This window comes from Rhinopithecus roxellana, chromosome 7 (assembly GCF_007565055.1).
Source record: "Rhinopithecus roxellana isolate Shanxi Qingling chromosome 7, ASM756505v1, whole genome shotgun sequence".
Lineage (NCBI taxonomy): Eukaryota > Metazoa > Chordata > Mammalia > Primates > Cercopithecidae > Rhinopithecus > Rhinopithecus roxellana.
Window position 1 is genome coordinate 85966883 of NC_044555.1, and position 20970 is coordinate 85987852.

Consider the following 20970-nt stretch of genomic DNA (forward strand, 5'->3'; position numbering starts at 1 on the left):
TACATTTCTGTTGTTTAAGCCACTCAGTACGTGGTACTTTGTTATGACAGTCCTAGCAAACTAATACAACTGGCTAATGCTGGGCTGTACTCTACAAGCTTTATTTCTAAGTAAACTTAAACTAAGTAAACTTATTTTAAATAAATCACCTTCCCACAAACACCAGGGTTTGGACATACTTAGAAGACAGAAATAAAGTATCATCATCTAATATAGTGGTTCTCTTCTGGGAACATTTGGCAGTGTCAACCAGAAATGTTTCTGGTTGTCACAACTTGAGGAGCGGGGCAGAGCTGATGTTGAGAAACCCAACGACAGATACACTTCTTAGAGGGAAATTGAAAGATAATGGGGGATCAAAGTTCTGGGTTTCTCTTTCTATTCGCAATATTTTTGAATTTACATAATTGAGGATGAAAGGATTTTTATGAAATTTATTTAAATTTTGCTTCAAGGTCAAATAATGATGAACTTGAGCTTTGGAGTTAGAGAGATCTGGGTTCAAATTCAGGCTCTGCAGTAACTTATTACTCTATGTGCTTGGGCAAGTTTTAATATCTTTACAAGCCTCTGTTTTCTCATCTGTAAATTGGATGTAGGAATAGTACTAACCAGCCAGGCGCAGTGGCTTACGCCTGTAATACCAGCACTTTGGGAGGCCGAGGTGGGCGAATCACCTGAGGTCAGGAGTTCGAGACCAGCCTGGCCAACATGGTGAAACCCCATCTCTGCCCAAAAATCCAAAAATTAGCCGGGCATGGTGGCAGGCGCCTATAGTCCCAGCCACTTGGGAGACCGAGGCAGGAGAATCACTTGAACCCGGGAGGTGGAGGTTGCAGTGAGCCAAGATCGCGCCACTGCATTCCAGCCTGGGCAACAAGAGTGAAACTCCATCTCAAACAAACAAACAAACAAAAAGAACAGTACTCACCACATTAGATTGTTGCAGGAATTACATTGATATAATGCATTCAATTAGCAATTGTGCCTAGTACATGATAATAGTTAGACTCTAAGAGTCTTGAACTCTAAATGTTTAAAAATCAAAAGTTTCTGTCAATTACCCAGTATAAAACCTCAAAGGAGAAAAAAAAAAAAAAAAAAAACTCAGGCTTCATTTCTCTACTGTAGGATGGTTCCCCCATCTGACTGATCATCTTAATCACTTGGAAGGAAGTGAGTCCTGTGGACATCTGGGAGAAATGTGTTCTAGGTAGAGAGAACAGCAAGGGCAAAGGCCCTGAGTGGGAGCATGCTTGGCATATTCAGGAAATAGCAAGAAGCCAGGTACAGTGGCTTCCACCTGTAATCCCAGTGACTGAGGAGGCTGAGGTGGGAGGATTGAGCTTGATGCCAGGAGTTTGAGACCAGCCTGGGCAACATAGCGAGACCCACTCCCCATCTCTAAAAAAATAAACACATGAAAATAAAAAAAGCCAGGCATGGTGGTTCACATCTGTAGTCCCAGCTACTTGGGAGGCTGAGGCAGGAGGATCCTTAGAGCCCAGGAGTTTGAGGATGCAATGAGTTATGATCGTGCCACTGCATTTTAGCCTGGGCAACAGAGGGAGACCCCATGAAAGAAGGAAGGAAAGGAGGAAGAAGGGAAGGACATAAATGAAGGAAAGGAAAGAAGGAAGGAAGGAAGAAAAGAAAGAAAGAAGGTCAGTGTGGCTAGAATGCATTGAACCAAGGGAAGAATTTGAAGAGATGAGATTGGAGAAGTAAGGAGGCCAGATCACTTGTAATCTTCAGTAGGTTTTTTGTTTTTGTTTTTTGGAGATGGAGTCTTGCTCTGTCACCCAGGGCCTAGGCTGGAGTGCAGTGGCACGATCTTGGCTCACTGCAACCTCCGCCCCCTAGGATCAAGTGATTCTCCTGCCTCAGCCTTCCTAAGTAACTGGGATTACAGGTGTGCACTACCACGCCTGGCTAATTTTTGTATTTTTATAGAGATGGGGTTTCGCCATGTTGGCCAGGCTGTTCTCGAACTCCTGACCTCAAGTGATCCACCTGCCTTGGCCTCCCAAAGGGATGGGATTACAGGCGTGAGCCACTGTGCCCGGCCTTTCAGTAGGTTTTTAAATAGATCATTTTGGTTTCTGTGTTAAGAACAGACTGTAGGGGGCAAGGGTGGAAATGGAAACCACACAGGAGGCTACTGTAATAGTGCGAACGAAAGACAGTTGTGGCTTGGATTAGGGTATAAAGTTACTTTTTGGGATGTTGAGAATGTTCTGAAATTACATTATGATAATGGTTGTACAACTCTGTAAGTACTATACTAAAAGACATTAAATTGCGGGCATGGTGGCTCACACCTGTAATCCCAGCATTTTGGGAGGCCAAGGCTGGTGGATCGCAAGGTCAGGAGTTTGAGACCAGCTTTGCCAATATGGTGAAACCCCGTCTCTACTAAAAAATACAAAAAAAAAAAAATACAAAAATTAGCTGGGCGTGGTGGCGTGCACCTGTAGTCCCAGTTACTTGGCTGGCTGAGGTGGGAGAATCGCTGGAACCCATGAGCTGAGATCGTGCCGCTGCATTCCAGGCTGGGCAAGAGTTAGATGCTGTCTCAAAAAAAAGAAAAACAAAACAAAACAAAACATTAAATTGTGCACTTTTTTTTCTTTTTTTTTTTTAAGACAGAGTTTCACTCTTGTCTCCTAGGCAAGAGTGCAATGGCGCAATCTCAGCTCACTGCAACCTCTGCCTCCCAGATTCCAGAGATTCTCTGGCCTCAGCCTCATGAGTAGCTGGGATTATAGGCTCCTGCCACCATGCCCGGCTAATTTTTGTATTTTTAGTAGAGATGGGGTTTTGCCATGTTGGCCAGGCTGGTCTTGAACTCCTGACCTCAGGTGATCCACCTGCCTTGGCCTCCCAAAGTGCTGAGACGACAGGCGTGAGCCACTGTGCCTTGCCTAGATTGTACACTTTAAATGGTGAACTGTATGGCATATAAACTATGTCTCAATAAAACTGTTAAGAAAAGAAATAGGAGATGGATCAAATGACAAATAAAAGAATTGACAAATGGTACTGAGGGTTTAGCTGAGATTAGAAAATATAAATTTGCAGTGGTATCAGTCTGCATAATTATATGGTTTTCTTTTTTTTTTTTTTTTTTTTTTTTGAGGCGGAGTCTCGCTCTGTCGCCCGGGCTGGAGTGCAGTGGCCAGATCTCAGCTCACTGCAAGCTCCGCCTCCCGGGTTTACACCATTCTCCTGCCTCAGCCTCCCGAGTAGCTGGGACTACAGGCGCCCGCCACCTCGCCCGGCTAGTTTTTTGTATTTTTAGTAGAGACGGGGTTTCACCGTGTTAGCCAGGATGGTCTCGATCTCCTGACCTCGTGATCCGCCAGTCTCGGCCTCCCAAAGTGCTGGGATTACAGGCTTGAGCCACCGCGCCCGGCCAATTATATGGTTTTCAAAACCGCCATTGCAAAGTTGTAACTGAGACAATGAGATCTGACCTAACCAACTCCAACTCCATCTTGTTTCTTTTTTTTCTTTCTTTTTTTTTTGAGATGGAGTCTCGCTCTGTCGCCCAGGCTGGAGTGCAGTGGCGAGGTCTTGGCTCACTGCAACCTCTGCCTCCCGGGTTCACGCCATTCTCCTGCCTCAGCCTCCCGAGTAGCTGGGACTACAGGTGCCCGCCACCACTCCCGGCTACTTTTTTGTAGTTTTAGTAGAGACGAGGGTTCACCGTGTTAGCCAGGATAGTCTCGATCTCCTGACCTTGTGATCTGCCCGCTTCAGCCTCCCAAAGTGCTGGGATTACAGGTGTGAGCCACCGCGCCCGGCCAACTCCATCTTGTTTCTAACCTCCAAGCTGTCCTTGTTCATTCCTGGGTGTAGGCTGGACTAACTTTGGGAGAAACTTAGTTTACAGTTTAAAATGAAAATGATAACAGCCCTTTCCCAAAATGAATCTCCTTCTTGCCTGGGGACTAGACTGCCTTTGTAGGACTAACAAATTACCCAAAAGATTAGAAATTATGGTTTAGGAGTCATGCAGCTGGGGGCTACAAGATTTGGACTCTCCCTAAATTGCTCCTGGGGACAACATTGCTATCATAAAGCCTAAGATCAGTGCTTGATATATTTTGCAGACCCTGCACTTGATGGATCAGTTGGCACCACCCAGATCAATAAACTGGCTAATATGAGCTTGTGGCCCCCATCCAGGAACTGACTCATTGCAAGAGGACAGCTTCAGTCCCCTATGATTTCATCTCTGACCTGGCCAATCTGCACTCTTGACTCACTGCCCCCCACCCCAGCCCACCCCACCAAATTATCCTTTAAAACTCTGATTCCTGAATGCACAGGGAGACTGATTGGAGTAATAATAAAACTCCAGTCTCCTGTACAGGTGGCTCTGTGTGAATTACTCTTTCTCTTTTGCAATTCTCCTGTCTTGATAAATTGGCTCTGTCTAGGCAGAGCAAGGTGAACCCATTGGGTGGTTACATTTCTTCCATACAACAGCTCACTGCATACAATCATTAACCAAAATGATCCAGGATTGGAGGTATTTTTTCTTTTTTTTGCTCCGTGGGTGCAGAATAAGGGAAAGATATAAGGAAGTTGTGGGTGCTTCTGAGAGAAGTTCAGATTATCAACTATGGGGCCATGAGGTTCAGTCTTGATAGAAAAGGAAATAAAGACTGGGGACTGTGGGGGAAAACCCTAAAGGGATAAAATTCAAATTCCTTAATATGATTTATTATGCCTTTGATGATCTGGCTCCTGCTTATCTCTTGAGCCTCACATCTTGCTTCTTCTCTTACATTTTAAGTTCTAGTTATACAGAACTTTTAATTTTGAGTGCTTCTAATTCCGAATTTCTATACATTCTATTCTACCCTTCTCCCTTGCCCTTTTAGGTCTCAGATTAATGCTTGTTTCCTTAGAAGGTCTGCTCTAATCCCTAGGCAACCCTGCTACATATTCCTACAGCATCCTGCACTTCCTTTACCTAGCTTTTTTAGTGTGTCAATTCTATGAATTTAGGGTACATTAATATAAAGCTGCAGAAGCCTGACCATGGCCAAATACTGCTACTCTGTGTCAGTCTGTCTGAGGAGCCAGGTGTTTCTATAATCATGGTAGGCAGACTAATGAACTTCAAAGATATCCATGTCCAAATCCCTGGAATCTGTGAATATGTTATCTCACGTGGCAACAGGGAACAAAAGTTGCAGATGCAATCAATGTCGCTAATCAGTTGACCTTGAGATGGAGAGATTATCCTAGATTCCCTGCGTAGGTGAAATCTAATCACATGAGTCCTTAAAAGTGGAAGAGGCAGGAGAGGAGAGGCAGAAAGATGCACGTGGAGAGGACTTGACCCACTGTTGCTGGTTTTGAAGATGAAGGAATGGGCCATAAGTCAAGGAATGGAGGCAGCCTTTAGAAACTGGAAGAGACAAGGAAACAATTCTTTCCTAGGGCCTCTGGAAAGGAACGCAGCAGCCCTGCTGACACCTTGATTTTAGCTCAGTGAGATCTGTATTGGACTTCTGATCTCCAGAACTGTACGATAACAAATTTGTGTTGTTTTAAGCCACTAAATTGTGGTAATTTGTTACAAAAATGGTAGAAAGCAAATACAGTTAACATTCCTACCTTGCCTCAGCATAATGCCAAGTAGACCTTGAAGGTCGCCATCTTATCTCAAGTACCTAAATCCAAGTGGATAGCCCCGAAACCAGCTGTTACGGGCTGAATTGTTGTATCTTCCCAAATCCATATGCCGAAGTCCCAACCCCCAGTACATGAGAATGTAACAGTATTCGAAGATAAGGTCTTTAAAGAGGTGATTGAATTAAAATGAGGCTGTTAGAGTGGGGCTCTAATGCAACGTGACTAGTGTCCTTATAAAAAAAGGAACACCAAGGCTGCACATGCACAGAGGACCAACCACGTGAGGAGGCAGCAAGAGGGCACCCAACTGTAAGCCAAAGAGAGAGGTCTCTGAAGAACCCAACCCTACAAGCACCCTGGTCTTGGACTTCCAGCCTCCAGAACTGTGAGAAAATAAATTTTGAGTAAGTCACTCAATGTGTGGTATTTCATACTATGGAACTACTAAGAAATGTCAACTGGGCAAGAAAAGGCTAACTTCAGGCCTATATAACCCATTGCCTCTCTAGCAGGAATCAATGAACTCAATCAGATTTCCTCTAAAATATGCTGATATTTATTACCAGAGAGAAAATGTAAAGTCCTTATCTCTAAGATGCTTTTAGCAAGATATACTTGGTCTTTATAGATGGTTTATTGTAAAACTTGGGAATTGTGGATTCATGAGGCATGACTGGCTGGAGAATGAGGGCTCATTTAAACTGCATAATGAAGTATAAAAAGGAGATGTTGCAAAATCAAATGACTCCCTTTGTTTGAACAAGGTCTCCACATACAACGCTCAGAAAACTTGTCCATTTTGAATCCAAAGTGCACCGAGAGAGAAAAGGGCCATTTTTGGAGCTGGACTCTGTAACATTTTGGACTTCTCTAAAAAAAGAATATCTCATCTGTGTCTGGTGATCATCCCATATCCTCTGATTCATTAAAGTTTGGTATTGGGTAAGAACTATGATTTATGTGTTTGACTTGACAAACCCTTTGAATGAAACAAGATTATGCATGGAAAAATTATTTTGCACTTCTTAACTCAAATATTCCTGTTTTAAGTTCTATCAATCTAGTTTCAAAAATATCCTTTGGATAGAATTTCACATAAAGAGTTATATGATCAAAATAATCTGATAAGAGGGACAAACACGCATTGATTTGAAACTTTATTATATAAATTTTCATTTCTTTTAAAGACTACAAAACCTGTTCTATGACAGGAATACAAGCAATATTTTTCCAGGATTATTCATGGATACATCTGAAGAGCTTAGATTACACATTAATAGTATGATTTGAAAACTTCCCAGATTAGACTCTTAAGTAAAACAATTTAAAGTATTTAGTGATATTTGATCCTTTACAAGCATTTTATAATTATGGCAGCAATGCCAAGCATCTGATGCGATTTAACCACCAACAAAAGGTACAATACGTAAGAATCCATGATATGGTATCTGGGCTTCTGGCATGCCTTACTACAGAGAAACTAGTATAAAGGAAGATCATATATAATAGTAGAAAAATATTTGTGATTTTTTTTCTTTTTTAAAAACTATTTAAGTAGGCACCCACCCCATTCCCACCCATGACCAAAAATGCAAAATAAGTACAACCCTTAGGTGTATACCTTCCCTTTTGCTTAGGGCAATAGTTAAGATAAACTAATATATGTATATGATTTTTAAGAGTTAAAAACTCATCACCCATAATCAGCAAGGATGCTAAGGAAGGCAATACCTTGAAGCTTTTTTTAAAATTAAAAACCAAAGCTTTAGATGGTAAACTACACTTACAGGAACACAAACCGAAATCTTTATGCCCTTGCTTTGTAGGTGAAAGTTCTATTTTAAATACTTCTTTGAAAAACTCAGTATACAGTTCATTCAGTACTATGGTGATAATAGGAGTAAAGATGTCCACTTCCATTAGACAATGAACTAATCTACTTAGAGAGGACTATTATAGCAACTCTCTTCTCATACACGTTTATATATACTCTACTCATGGTATATGCTCTAAAGAGGTTTTATTGAGGTTTGTACCTCTGAACTTAAATCTCTACATTTTCCTTTCCACTAATCTCTATTCAAAATGTCATATACTTTGCTAGTTGCTCTGGGAGAAGTCATGGACACTTAAACAGCTTATCATGCAGTTCCAAGATTATATGGCAAAATAATGAGGAAAGTGCCTTAAGAGGTAGGAAGTAGGCTCTCATCCCAACCCTTGGTATGCCCTGTTATGAAGTTAAAAAACTAGAATCAAAGTGGTAAATGTGAGGCTGATAGTAATACCAGGCTTTAGAAAATTAAGTTGACTTAGTTACTAGAATTCTTTGAGAACACTCAGTCACATTGGAACCAGTTGCAAATCACTTGATCACACAGAATATAGCAGTGTCAAAAACACATAAAGCACACTGTAGATACAAATTCTTCTTGGCCATCCATATTTGGGCATTATCATTCTGGAGATTCTTCACTGGAAAAAGTAGTTAAATGTGGCTCTGTTGAATACCACAGTCCCAAGAAAGTGAATTTCATTCCTTCATTAATTGGTCTCCACCAATGGTCACTTGGGGAGACCAGCAAAATGTAAGCAACCTGGGGTTGAAAAGAGGACTATTTTCATTAATTGAAAAAAAAAAATACCGAGTTAAGTCAAGTTATCTGTGAATTAAGTAAGGCTCAAAGTATATATCCAGTTTAAAATTAGTTACATGGCATTGGGCCTTTCAGAGGGACACAACTCTAGGACTAGATTGAAACCTCCTGGTTTAAGCACCAAGGTCAGCCATGGAATCCATCATATTCGTTAATCTGAGAAAACAGACCTTTTCTGAACTTTTACATTCCTGAGCTATCTATCCTAATGCCTTAATAAGTTTCAATGCTCAATCAATAAGATAGAATTTTCTTTATAAAATATAATAAAGCAAACTGAAAAATTATAGGTCATTTTTAAAGGCCAGGAAGTAGAGAATATCAAAGCCATGTTGAGATGTGTATTGCTGGCTTCCATGGTGATTAAGCTGCAAATCTTGAATACTTTTCTGCTCTCATCCCAGGTTGGGCTTACCTGAGTCCCTTTTCTGCTGAATACATTCTGCCCTCTCTTGAAGCCTTTGCACCCACCTACCCTCTGTTCAAATCCTTCCTGGGCTGAAGGTGCAGGGCACAGTTAACGGGACAGCCCCACCTCCCATGATGTCCCCTGGCCCCAATAGCAGTCACTTCTTGAAAAGAGAGGGAAATGGTTGACCCAAACCCGCTTTTTGGAGTGCACTGCATATGAAACGTGTAAACTCTACAGCATACACACCACATCTTCTCTCCAGACAATCGTAACTGACTTTTCACACACACAAGCTTCATAGCATCTCAACTTTGGGCCTTGTCAAAATTATTACATTTTTGGACTTTTGGGGTTGCTTGTGAACAAATGCATCCATATCAGATCTGTTCAAGTTGGGGGTCTGTTGCATTAGAAATAAGACACCTCTATAAACCAGAAAAAGCTGAAATGATTTATAAAAAACAAAAATTTAAAAAGGATGAAAAACTTACCTTCATTTAACATCATCACTTCAAAGGGAAGATACAAAACACATGGTAGTGTAATTCATACTTTCCAGTATGTGCTTGACAAGCTTAAATTCAATCTCTCATTTTGTAAAAGAGGCCTGATAGTTTAGTTTCTTCTTTCACAATGAAATATCTTTAAGACTGGGCTGATACCTTCTGGGAGAAGCCTCAGTAACTGGCAGCACTAATTGGTGAAAGGCAGAAGCCTTTAGGGGCCTCAATACCACACCTGTAGGGGCCTGAAGAATTGACGTTGAGAAATTAATGGAAAAGTTAACCCAACACAAGCACTATATTTAGAGCACATTGTTGGCCAAGTTTTTCGACTGTATGTCAAAAGCAATGGAAGGGAATAACAGGACCACAGATGAAATAAATTTAGGTAGAAAGCCTTCCATTTTGTGAACATATAACTTACTTTTCTCCAATAGAATTGGCTGCTTGACTAGGCAAAGAAGGCAATTATCTTCGAAAGAAATAAAAGTTGGCATCATATACCAGTAGAGGACTGCCCAAGAAATATGTAGTTTTTGAACTCAGCTACTGGTTGGTGATCATATGAAGGAAAGGCAGCATGGTGTTATGAGGGGAAAAAAAATCAAAATGGGGAGAAGTTAAGGATTCTAGACTTCGATATGTGTCTCAGGTTCTCTACATGCAATATGAGAAAGTTGGATCGGGTAATTTTTAAGGATTTATGTGTTTACTTCTAGTTCTAAAAGACTATGATGAACAATACTCCTAAGCAATTATGGAGTAGCATCAGTGTAAAAAATCTGAAAATCTCTCTTTTTCTGCTCAGAATGACATTAACATTTTAAAAGTGACAATAATTTGAGATGACCATAGTTTGAAACACTGAATAGAGGAGGGGAAAAAAGCTCCCTTTCCAGGCAATGGAAAGCAGCTTTTAATAGTTAGCATCCATATATTCAAGAACTTGAAAATACTTTCTCTATGTAGATATTCTGATATCCCTTCTATACATTATTTCATTTAGAAGCTAAACTTACATTTGATTTCTATGCAGTAATCTTTTTTGTGTCACTTGGGCAAAATAAATGTTATAGATTTCCCCTTTCTCTTTAATTGCATAAAGGAGAAATTAAGGAATGACAAGTGGATTTCAGGACATTTAGATAAACCACACTCTTTTGGCTTTGTACTCTTAGGGGAAAATTTAAAGCTTCTGTGGCAGGAAAAAAGGTTTCTGATATAAATGGCTTATTACACGATGACTAAGAAAAATCCGTATGAGTACATTCTTTTTTTTTTTTTTTTTTCTTCTTCTTGAGACAGACTCTCACTCTGTCGCCCAGGCTAGAGTGCAATGGCGTGATCTTGGCTCACTGCAACCACTTCCCAGGTTCAAGCGATTCTCCTGCCTCAGCCTCCTGAGTAGCTAGGATTACAGGCGCGTGCCACCATGCCCAGCTAATTTTTGTATTTTTTAGTAGAGGTGGGGTTTCGCCATGTTGGCTGGCTGGTCTCAAACTCTTGACCTCAGGTGACCCACCTGCCTCGGCCTCCCAAAGTACTGGGATTACAGGCATGAGTCAATGCGCCCAGCCCGTATGGGTACATTCTTGATGAGGTAAGTTAAATCACTTTTTTCTTGTTCATATGTCTTTTACATTACATACTGATGTATGCTAAGCAGCTTGGCAAAGACACAGGTAATAATGGGGACTGAAGTTTCTTTCGTCAAATACAATTGTGGAAACTACCAAATTAGATGCAGATAATGAATACTGCAATCTAAGCAGGCCCAGTGGCCATTATGAAAACTGATCATTCCTGAAGTCAAAGGAAACAGTATGTGGCTATAAATTATCATGAGGGATTCAGAAAATACTCAATGCTGTTCACTTAGCCTGCCCTACCTATCATTTTAGGTTATAACAGATACTGTTTGACCAATAATGTTTTATTCCCTAAAATAAGAAAGTTTAAATCCAATTTCATATAGAGGCCTTTGGCCTTTATTACATTTAAATTAGTGTTTAATATAGAATATCTATTTAAACATGAAATATCCAATAGGACTTCAATTACCTGTTGCTAAATTTTCCTTCACCAATCTCCTTACCATGACTCTTAAAGGGCTTTGACGTATATTGGCAAAATCCCAGATGATATGCCAAATTCTAAGTATGGATGCTATTTAAGATTAGAAGTACAAGGACTACTTCCTTAATTAAGGAAAAAAGAACTCTAAGGAGTTGCAAAGTATATGGACTAACTTCATAGGTGTATTCTTGATTTCATGCCACACACATATAACTTTCTCTACCATAACAGCTCTCTAGGTTAGTCTGACAGAGCACCTGACTTTAAGAAACAAACAAATGAATGAACCAGTGAAACAGACATGGGGAAAGATATGTACATTTTGGAAGTATTACATTCAACAGCTGTTCCACAATCTGGCCATTTTTAGGGCTGTCCAACAATACTGTTAATCCAGGTGAACTATTTAACCAGATTTAATAGTCAATTGATTAATAATAATAGATTCCAAGTTAAACAAGGCATGTATACATTAAAGAAAGCAGTACAGAAATGTACTGTATATGAACTGTTTACAAAAACATACAAAATGTTGGATGGCACAAGGGATACAGTGCTAATATAAACGGATTGTTTAAGCTAAGTGCTTAACATAAACTGTCCATCCCTATAACTAACAAAGAATATTTAAGGGACATGAAATATTTCCTATAAAAATAATGCTATATGGTGTACTTTATTCAGTGTATTTTTAGGTGGTATTCATATGTTCATCATTTTTCTCATTGATTCAGTGACTGTATCTTCATCACGTTTCCATTTTCATTTCTTCTGAAGCTCCAGGAAAATCTAACTTGCTAACAATCATTTAAAGCGAGAAGAGACGAAAGCAGGAGCAGCAGCAGGAACAGCAGCATTATGGGTACCAGCTGGGACAGTGTGTGCTTGCAGGTGTCTCTCAGATATGTGCTACCTGTCGCCAGAACTTGTGCTATCAGCTTACACCATGGTACCAAATATCTCACTGAGGTCACTTCACAGGGCTGTTGAGGTAATTTTTTTAATACCTCTCCGCTGAGCAAGAGTAGAGCGGCCTACTGGTTCCAAAACTGGTGACTGATTACGGTTCAAAGCAGAATATGTAGCTGCCATGGCACCCTGAACAAAGGAAATAAAGGTAATAACAAAAATGACAATGGATAGTCACACATACACAAATAGAAAATGAAGTTTTTTCATATGCAAATGTATACAGATTTTATTTGGTTCATAATGAAAATAACCACATTAGTCAAACCCACTGATTTAACCAAAACTGTAGAGGCCAACGTGGAGGTTAAAATTATGTATGAGAGAGAACAAAGATAGCCTCATAACAGGTAGTCCTCACTTTTCTCAAGACTATTCAACATTTTTTCCCTTTGCATTCCTTTAATGCATAAAGGCACTAAAGAGACAGGAAGGCATGCTCTTTAAGTTGGGAAATCCATAAGCTTAATCTGTCCTTATTGATAGTGAATACCTACTTATGTAGACTGAGAGGAACTCAAAAGTCGCTCTTAAACTAGTTTTATTACTAATATATTGACATGCCTTGAGCTTTTCTAAGTCACTCACTGTAAGAGAATCCCACAACAGAACTGGATGCAGGATGAAAGAGAAAGGTGCTAGGGGCACGGACAGGGCTTCTTGAAGTATCTCCTGGAGGACATGTGGAAAACAGTGACTATATGGGGCTGCTCACCTTTACTAGATGTGGTGCATCCTGTCTGTTTAGTTGGTATTGTGGCAGTTGGTCCCAGTGGACGATCCAAGGATGTCTGAGCACAAGAGCAGCAGTCAGTCTCTGATGAGGGTCTACATGAAGCATCTTTGACACCAGGTCCTGTAATGGGAATAATAATAAAACAAGCTTAAACCTTTTGTTTTGCTTCTTTTTCTATGGCTCTTGATACTAATGAACATTCTTCCTTAGCTTCTATGATACTGCTTTTTCTGGTAGCAGCCCTTTGGTCAACATGGTAATTTGGGGGAAAAAAAATCAGTCTCCGTTTTTTCCCTGCTAAATAACAGTAGTTTGGTACATCACAAACGGTCAATTTAGCACGTTTTATATATCTTTAATACTCTGGCTCTTTTTTCCTTCAGATTTTCTGAGTTTCCTACATTTTTGTAGGTGTATTTATTTATTGAAACAGGGTCTCGTTCTGTCACCCAGGCTGGAGTGCAGTGGCATGAAATCGGCTCACTGCAACCTCTGTTTCCTGGGCTCAAGTGATCCTCCCACCTCAGCCTCCCAAGGAGCTGGGACTACAGGTGTGTGCCACCATGCCTGGCTAACTTTTATGTTTTTAGTAGAGACAGGGTTTCACCATGTTGCCCAGGTTGGTCTCCAACTCCTGGATGCAAGTGTTACTCCCGCTTCAGCCTCTCAAGGTGCTAGGATTACAGATGTGAACCACCATGCCCGGCCAGTTTATTTTTAAGTAATATTCAGTTACTTTGATTTTTTTTTTTTTTTTTTTTTTGTGCAGTTGGTAATACCGAAAAACAACATGAATGTCCAATAATAGGAATTTAATTGGAGGGCTGTAAATGCCCCCTGAAAAGATTATAGTATTTTTTTCCTACTTCAAAAGCAACTCATGCACATTAGAGAATAATCAGAAAATACTGGAAAGTGAAAGCACATGAGGAACAGTTCCATAGTACCACTCTTCCAGACACAGTCACTGTTAGCACTGCATAGCTATCTAAATGCCATTCCTATGCATGGAATGTAGATGTATATAATCGCTACATGGGTTTTACACTTTTCAAAATAACACCATTGTCATTTTTAAAAGCCACCATTTCTTAAATTTTTCATTCAAAATACATTTGTTAAGTATCCATTAAAGTCCAGGCATTCTGCTAGGCACTGGGTAGTTAGCAGTGAACAACACGGAAATGAAGTCTAGGCAACATAGTGAGGCCCTGTCTCTACAATTTTTTTTTTTTTTAAAGCTGAGTGTGGTGGCATATGCCTGAGGTCCCAGCTATTTGGGAGGCTGAGGCGGGAGGATCATTTGAGCCCAGGAGGTCACGGCTGCAGTGAGCCATGATTGAACCACTGTACTCTAGCCTGGCCAACAAAGCGAGACCCTGTCTCAAAAAAAAAAAAAAAAAAAAAAAAAAGACAAAATGAACTCTGACTTCATGAAGTTTTCAGTTCAGTGAAGAAGAGATAAAGCATCAATAACCACAAAGCAAGTAAGTTATTTGACAGGATGAACAAACACCAGGTGTAGCTAGAGGTACCTGTACTGTGCGAGGTGGCTTAAAAGGGACTTTTTAAGAGGAAGATAAGACCTGTAGGATAAGCAGGAGCTAGATTAGAGAAAGGGGGAAACACTGCCTCAGGTAGAGTAAAGAATGGAGAGTGAGTTTGGAGGACCACCCTCAGGTGAGAGAGATGTCACAGTTAAGGAATTGGCAGCAGTACAATGTGGCTACAGCATAAATTTACTGTGAAGGAGAATGTGGCAGTGGATAAAGTGGGAGAGGTGAGAAGAGACCAGACCAGGAAAGTCCCTGAAAACCATATTTGCAAATGTGAACTTATTTGATGGTAATAAAGTGTTTAAAGTTAGGGAGTGATGTGGTTAAGTAGAAAGATCACACTCACTGAGTATGGAGGAAAATGGACTGGTGAAAGATGACAACTTCAGGGAGGTGTATGAAACAGAGAGAATTGGGCTGGGTGTGGTGGCTCATGCCTGTAATCCCAGCACTTTGGGAGCCCAAAGTGGGAGGATCACTGGAGCCCAGGAGTTCAAGACCAGCCTGGGCAACGTAGTGGGATTCCATCCCTACAAAAAATTTAAAAATTAGCTGGGAGTGGTGGCGCACGCCTGTAGTCCCAGTTGTTCAGGAGGCAGGGGTGGGAGGATAGTGAGAGTCCAGAAGTTTGAGGTTGCAGTGAGCTGTGATTGTACCACTGCAACTCTAGCCTGGGCAACACAGTGAGACTCTGTCTCAAAAAAAAAAAAAAAAAGTTAAAAAGGAGAGAAAAATTGAGGTATTTAGGATAAAGAACTGACAGAGTCTGGTGGTTAACTAGATCTTGGGAATTGGGGTAATGTTGTCCCAGGTACTCCTCTGCTATGAGACATTTATGGTTTCTTACTTTTAGTTACTAACAGCTAAGAACAGGGATACGCAATTGAATAGAACTGGAAATAAAAAAATTAGGAACCTCCCTTTTGCAATTCTGAAAGTAGGCAAAAGTGCTTAAAATTGCATAAAGGTTGCAAAACTGTTCAGGGGTACCAAAAAACTCAAATTATAATTTTAATCAAATCTATAACTTAATGAACTTTGGCAAACTCACTTCAAACTACTTCTCTTACTACAGCCCCTTTAATGGCTACTCCTCCTAAGCTTTCTCTTTAAGTGATGCTCTCCAGAATTCCTTCCTTGGCTCTCTTACCACTCTGCTCAGATAATCTCATTCATATTCATGGCTTTAGCTACTATGGATGATGTCAACTCTTAACTTTTAAGTTTCACCCCAGACTTCTCTTTTAAGACCTATAACCATATAGACAGTTGCCTGATGGACATACATCTCTTAATTTATAATGTCCAAATCTGCAACCACCACTCCTCTCAAAAATACTTCTTTTGTATTCTACAAATCAGTGAAGGATACCACCCCTCATCCATCTGCCCAAGGTAGAAATGGGGACTACATACATTATAATTGCTTCTCTCTCATTTCTTATGTATAATAAACCATCAAGTCTATTTTGCCTCCTCAATTTCTCTTCCATTTGGTTCAAATTCCATCACAACTGCTCTAGTATGGGTCCTCATCATTCATGACCTGAAATATTGCAAAACCTTACAAGTACTGTCCCTAATATTAGGTCAGTGAGGACTGAATGAAACAACACAGGTAAAAATGTTAGCATAGTCCTTGGCACATAAATGCTCAGTAAATGCCAGCTGTGGTCTTCTTGTTCTCAAAGCCACGTTTGACCCACATGACTGACAACATTCACATATGCAACTTGCTCTTGAGGGGATACACCCAGATTGATAGAGCCCTCCCTTCTATCTTGTGGCTAATCATGGAATTATATCATGCTTGTAATCACAAGTCTTAACTGTACATATTAGCAACAGTTACTAGTAATAACATGTAATCTATACGACAGGTTGTGAGTTGGATGCAATTTTTTGTGCTCTGTGTCTCCATTCTCACCTGCCCTTCCTCTCTCACCAAAAAAGCATACCAGGATGTAAGTGAATAAAAAAAATCACAGTGATAACCTCAACTTGCTTTAACTTACTAAAAAATCAATTAATGTGTAAGCTCTGATATTTTATTATTGGTAATATTACTTAATATACCTCACAACCTATCATGACAATGTTTGTGGTGGACTCCATAGCTAACAATTACTGCTCCACAGAATGCACTTTAAAAAGGAAAATCTGATCACTGCACTGCTTAATATGTGTTTTAACAGCTCCACAATACCCAGAGTTAAGCCCACAATCCTCAGCATGAGCCACAAAGCCTTTCGCAATCTGGGTTCATCAGCTATCTTTTCCCATGCAACCCTGCACTAGTCACATGGAATGACCAGCCTGGAGGCATTCTGCTATTCTCATGCTATCATCACCACCTATCTGCGTGTGCTGATCCCTCAGCTTAGGACTACAACTTTCTGCTCCCCAAATCTGCCTGGCAAACTCCTTCACTGCTTTTGGAAAGCTTTCCTTAAAATCCTTCTGACTAAGCATCATCTGTGAACTTCTTTAGCATAGAAACTGTACCACAGTTACAGCACATGTGACACTGTACTGTATATTTCTGGCTGTCTCCCAACCAGACCGTGAGCAACCTGAGATTGGGAATTCTATCTTTGTTACATCTTTTATCTCTAAGGCCTTCATTTATTAAGCACATTGTAGGCACTCAATAAGGGAACTACAAAGGAAACAGGTACCCAGAGAAATGAATTATCTGGTTTAAGACATTTTATTGTTAGAAAAAGATAAAGGCTAACATTTCATTTTATTTATTTATTTTTTAGAGACAGAGTCTTGCTCTGTTGCCCAGGCTGGAGTGCAGTGGTGCACTCTTGGGTCACTGCAACTTCTGCCTCCCCAGTTCAAGCAATTTTCCTGCCTCAGCCTCCCGAGTAGCTGGGATTATAGGCATCTGCTACCATACCTGGCTAATTTTTTTGTATTTTCAGTAGAGATGGGGTTTTACCATGTTGGCCAGGCTGGTTTTGAACTCCTGACCTCAAGTGATCTGCCCATCTCGGCCTCCCAAAGCATTAGGATTACAGGCGTGAGCCACCGTGCCTGGCTAACATTTCATTTTAAATGCAGATATAAAACCAAATAGTATCTATACAGACATTAAATTGGTCAACTGAGTCTTCAGGCCCTATGCCAATAGAATCGACATGCACTTTTGATGTGTTCTATTTACTTATACGATCACCTCAACTCAAGCTTTCACCCCTAAGAAAAAAGAATATGCACTTTTACCAATATGTATCCTCTTTATCTACTCTGTTTTTCTTATTTTGAAGTAAAAAACTTCTTTTTAAAGAATTCTCTATGAAAAAAGTGAAAACAGAGCAGAGTTGGAAAGCAAGTCAGTGCTATTCAGGGGATGGCAGATCTTCCAGTGAGAAGGGCTCTTCAAATTATTTCATGCAGATGCTATAAAACTATACCTCTGTTTATTGTGAAAAAAACTGAAACCCCTTTCTTCATAATCTGAATTAAAAATAGAACATGGTGTAATTATTCTAGGGAATGAGGGCTGTGGAATCACATTTAGTTTGAAGCACCCACATTTACCTGGTATGTAACATGGACAAGTTCAAACTAACATTCTGGGCTCCGGTTTCCTTCTGCGAAATGGGAATACTGCCACCTATTTCACAGGGTGTTATGAGGATTACATGACATAATTTAGGTAAAGTGGCGTGTGAGACGCACAATAGACAGACAAATCATGAAGACTACCATGGTTATGATTTATCATGTTCTTCAGTGAGAAACAGTTTTAAAAGTATAAATAATAAGGCCAAACCAATGTCAGCTGGGAAAGAAACAAAATAATGGGTCCATTTTTGAGTTCAAATTATTTGGTAACATGACTTTAACATACTAATTTATAAACAGAGGTTTCTAACTGGTAGTATTTCTTCTCACTATGGATCATAAAAAATTATTTTCTCAAAAGCTTATAATAGGAAGCCATACTTACCTTTGCTGTGTCTGAAACAGAATTCCAGTAACCACCACTGAGTGAGAATTTTCCGCTACCTATTCGTGCCAATATTTCCTCTGGTGTATCATCAGGACCATTTGCAAATGGAGTGTAACTGATTTATAATAAAATTAAAATATTAATTAATAAAATTTCTTATTTGGTTGGTAATCTCAAAAGTATTCTAATTCAGTTAATGTAATATTTTATTAAAATCTACCAAAGTGAAAAAAATCAACAAAATGAAGCTCCATAAGGCACCAGGTAAAGCATGGGTTATAAAATATTAATCATATTTAATATACAATAATATAAATATTTCAAGACATGACACATTATAGAATAAAATATTAAGAAATAGTGTAGGCCAGGCAAGGTGGCTCATGCCTGTAATCCCAGCACTTTGGGAGGCCGAGGTGGGCGGATCACGAGGTCAGGAGTTCGAGACCAGCCTGGCCAACATGGTGAAACATTGTCTCTACTAAAAATACAAAAATTAGCTGGGCGTGGTAGTGTGTGCCTGTAGTCCCAGCTACTCGGGAGGCTGAGGCAAGAGAATTGCTTGAACCTGGGAGCAAGACTCCGTCTCAAAAAAAAAAAAAAACAAAAAACAAAAAACCTCTATGTTTCTGACATGACAACAGTACAAAAAAGTATGGAAAAAATCAATTTAGGACCTCGAGACATTAATAAATAGTACATTACAAAAAATCAGTAATGATATAGCCATAAATTTGGAATTGTTACAGAATTGTACATATTAGATAACACGAGAAAACATGGAAAGATATGACAACATCTGAATTTAAAAAAAAAACAAAAAAACCTATATAGGCCAGGTACAGTGGCTCATGCCTGTAATCCCAGCACTTTGGGAGGCCAGAGCAGGAGGATCACTTGAGCCCAGGAGTTTGAAACCAGCCTGGGCAGCACGGCAAGACCCTGTTTCTACAAAAAAATAAAGAAATTAGGCAGGTGTGGTGGTGCACCCCTGTAGTCCTAGCTACTCCTATTCGGGAGGCTGAGGTGAGAGGATTGCTTGAGCCCAGGAGTTTGGGGCTACAGTGAACTATGACTGTGTCACTGTACTCCAGCCTGGGCCACAGAGTGAGACCCTGTCTGTAAAGAAAAAGCAAACAAACAAACAAACAAAAAAAACCTTACACAAAACAAAAACCTAGATAACTTAAGCAAAATGGTGCTTAGAACGTATGGTATACACTCACCCGGTAAGCATTGTATAGAGTAGGACACCAAGACTCCATATATCACAAGCAGCATCATAGCCTTGTCGTTTTAAAACCTAGAAAAAGTGCAAAATTAGTATTACTATACCACCATTTTGTATATATATTTGTATAGGCTAGGAACTGAATTATATATCCCAAATCAACAACTACAAGGAAAATTTCAACAGAACATGGTTACCAAATAAGGCAATACATTAATCCTATTCTAGAACATTCTACTACTAATAATTCATATTATAAATTTAATTTTGGTATTCAAATTAATATTTATTGAGTATTGTAGGTACACAGGAATATAAAACAAACTGAAGATAACTTTCCTATTTTAACAAATTTATATTTTGTTTCGGGCTACAGAAATATTTACAAAAAACAATGCTTTTAAGAACACATACACACACAAGCACACAAAGAACACACATAACCTAGCACAAAAATCACCAACTTTTATCAGGCATGAACTATGACAAATACAAAAAACCCCTGATTTCCTAAAAAAAAAAAAAAAAAATCTGATGGGAAATAAACACATAAATAGTTAACAACTCAACCTGATAAATATTGTAATAAAATCAAGTATGGGTAGGGTATGGTGGCTCATGCCTGCAGTCCAGCACTTTGGGAGGCCAAGGTGGGAGGATCACTTGAAGCCAGGAGTTTTGAGAACCCGGGCAACACAGCAAGACCTTATTATTATTATTATTGAGACAGGGTCTCACTCTGTCGCCCAGGCTGTAACGCAGGGGTGCGATCTTGGCTCACTGCAGCATCCGCCTCCCAGGTTCAAGCAATTCTCCTGCCTCAGCCTCCTGAGCAGCTGGGATTATAGGCGTGTGCCACCAAGCTTAGCTTACTTTTGTATTTTTAGTAGAGATGGGGTTTCACCATGTTGCCCAGGCTACTCGCAAACCCCTGAGTTCAAGCAATCCACCCGCCTTGGCCTCCCAAAGTGCTGGGATTACAGGCATGAACCACGGCATCTGGCCAAGATCTCATCTTTAAAAAATAAAAATAAAAAATAAGCCAGGCATGGTGGCGTTCTCCTGTAGTTCCATCTACCTGGGAGGCTGAGGCAGGATTGCTTGAGCTGAGGAGTTCAAGGCTGCAGTGAGCTATGATTGCACCACTGTATTCTGGCCTAGGCAACAGAGGGAGACCTTGTCCCTAAACAAACAAAAACCCCAAATTATGTCTT

General features: G+C 40.0%; 1 protein-coding gene across 5 annotated transcripts in view; it reads right to left on the reverse strand.

Moving 5' to 3' along the window:
• Window positions 1–6797: 6797 nt before the first annotated feature.
• Window positions 6798–20970, reverse strand: part of RPS6KA3 (ribosomal protein S6 kinase A3) — a 125171-nt gene continuing 110998 nt past the window's right edge. For all 5 annotated transcript variants that reach the window (XM_010379704.2, XM_030933531.1, XM_030933530.1 and 2 more), the window contains 4 exons: window positions 19752–19828; window positions 18523–18640; window positions 12985–13125; window positions 6798–12398 (listed from right to left, as the gene is read on the reverse strand). In XM_010379704.2, the coding sequence (XP_010378006.1) occupies window positions 12276–12398; window positions 12985–13125; window positions 18523–18640; window positions 19752–19828 (459 nt within the window). In that variant the 3' untranslated portion in view covers window positions 6798–12275. The remainder of the gene's footprint in view (window positions 12399–12984; window positions 13126–18522; window positions 18641–19751; window positions 19829–20970) is intronic.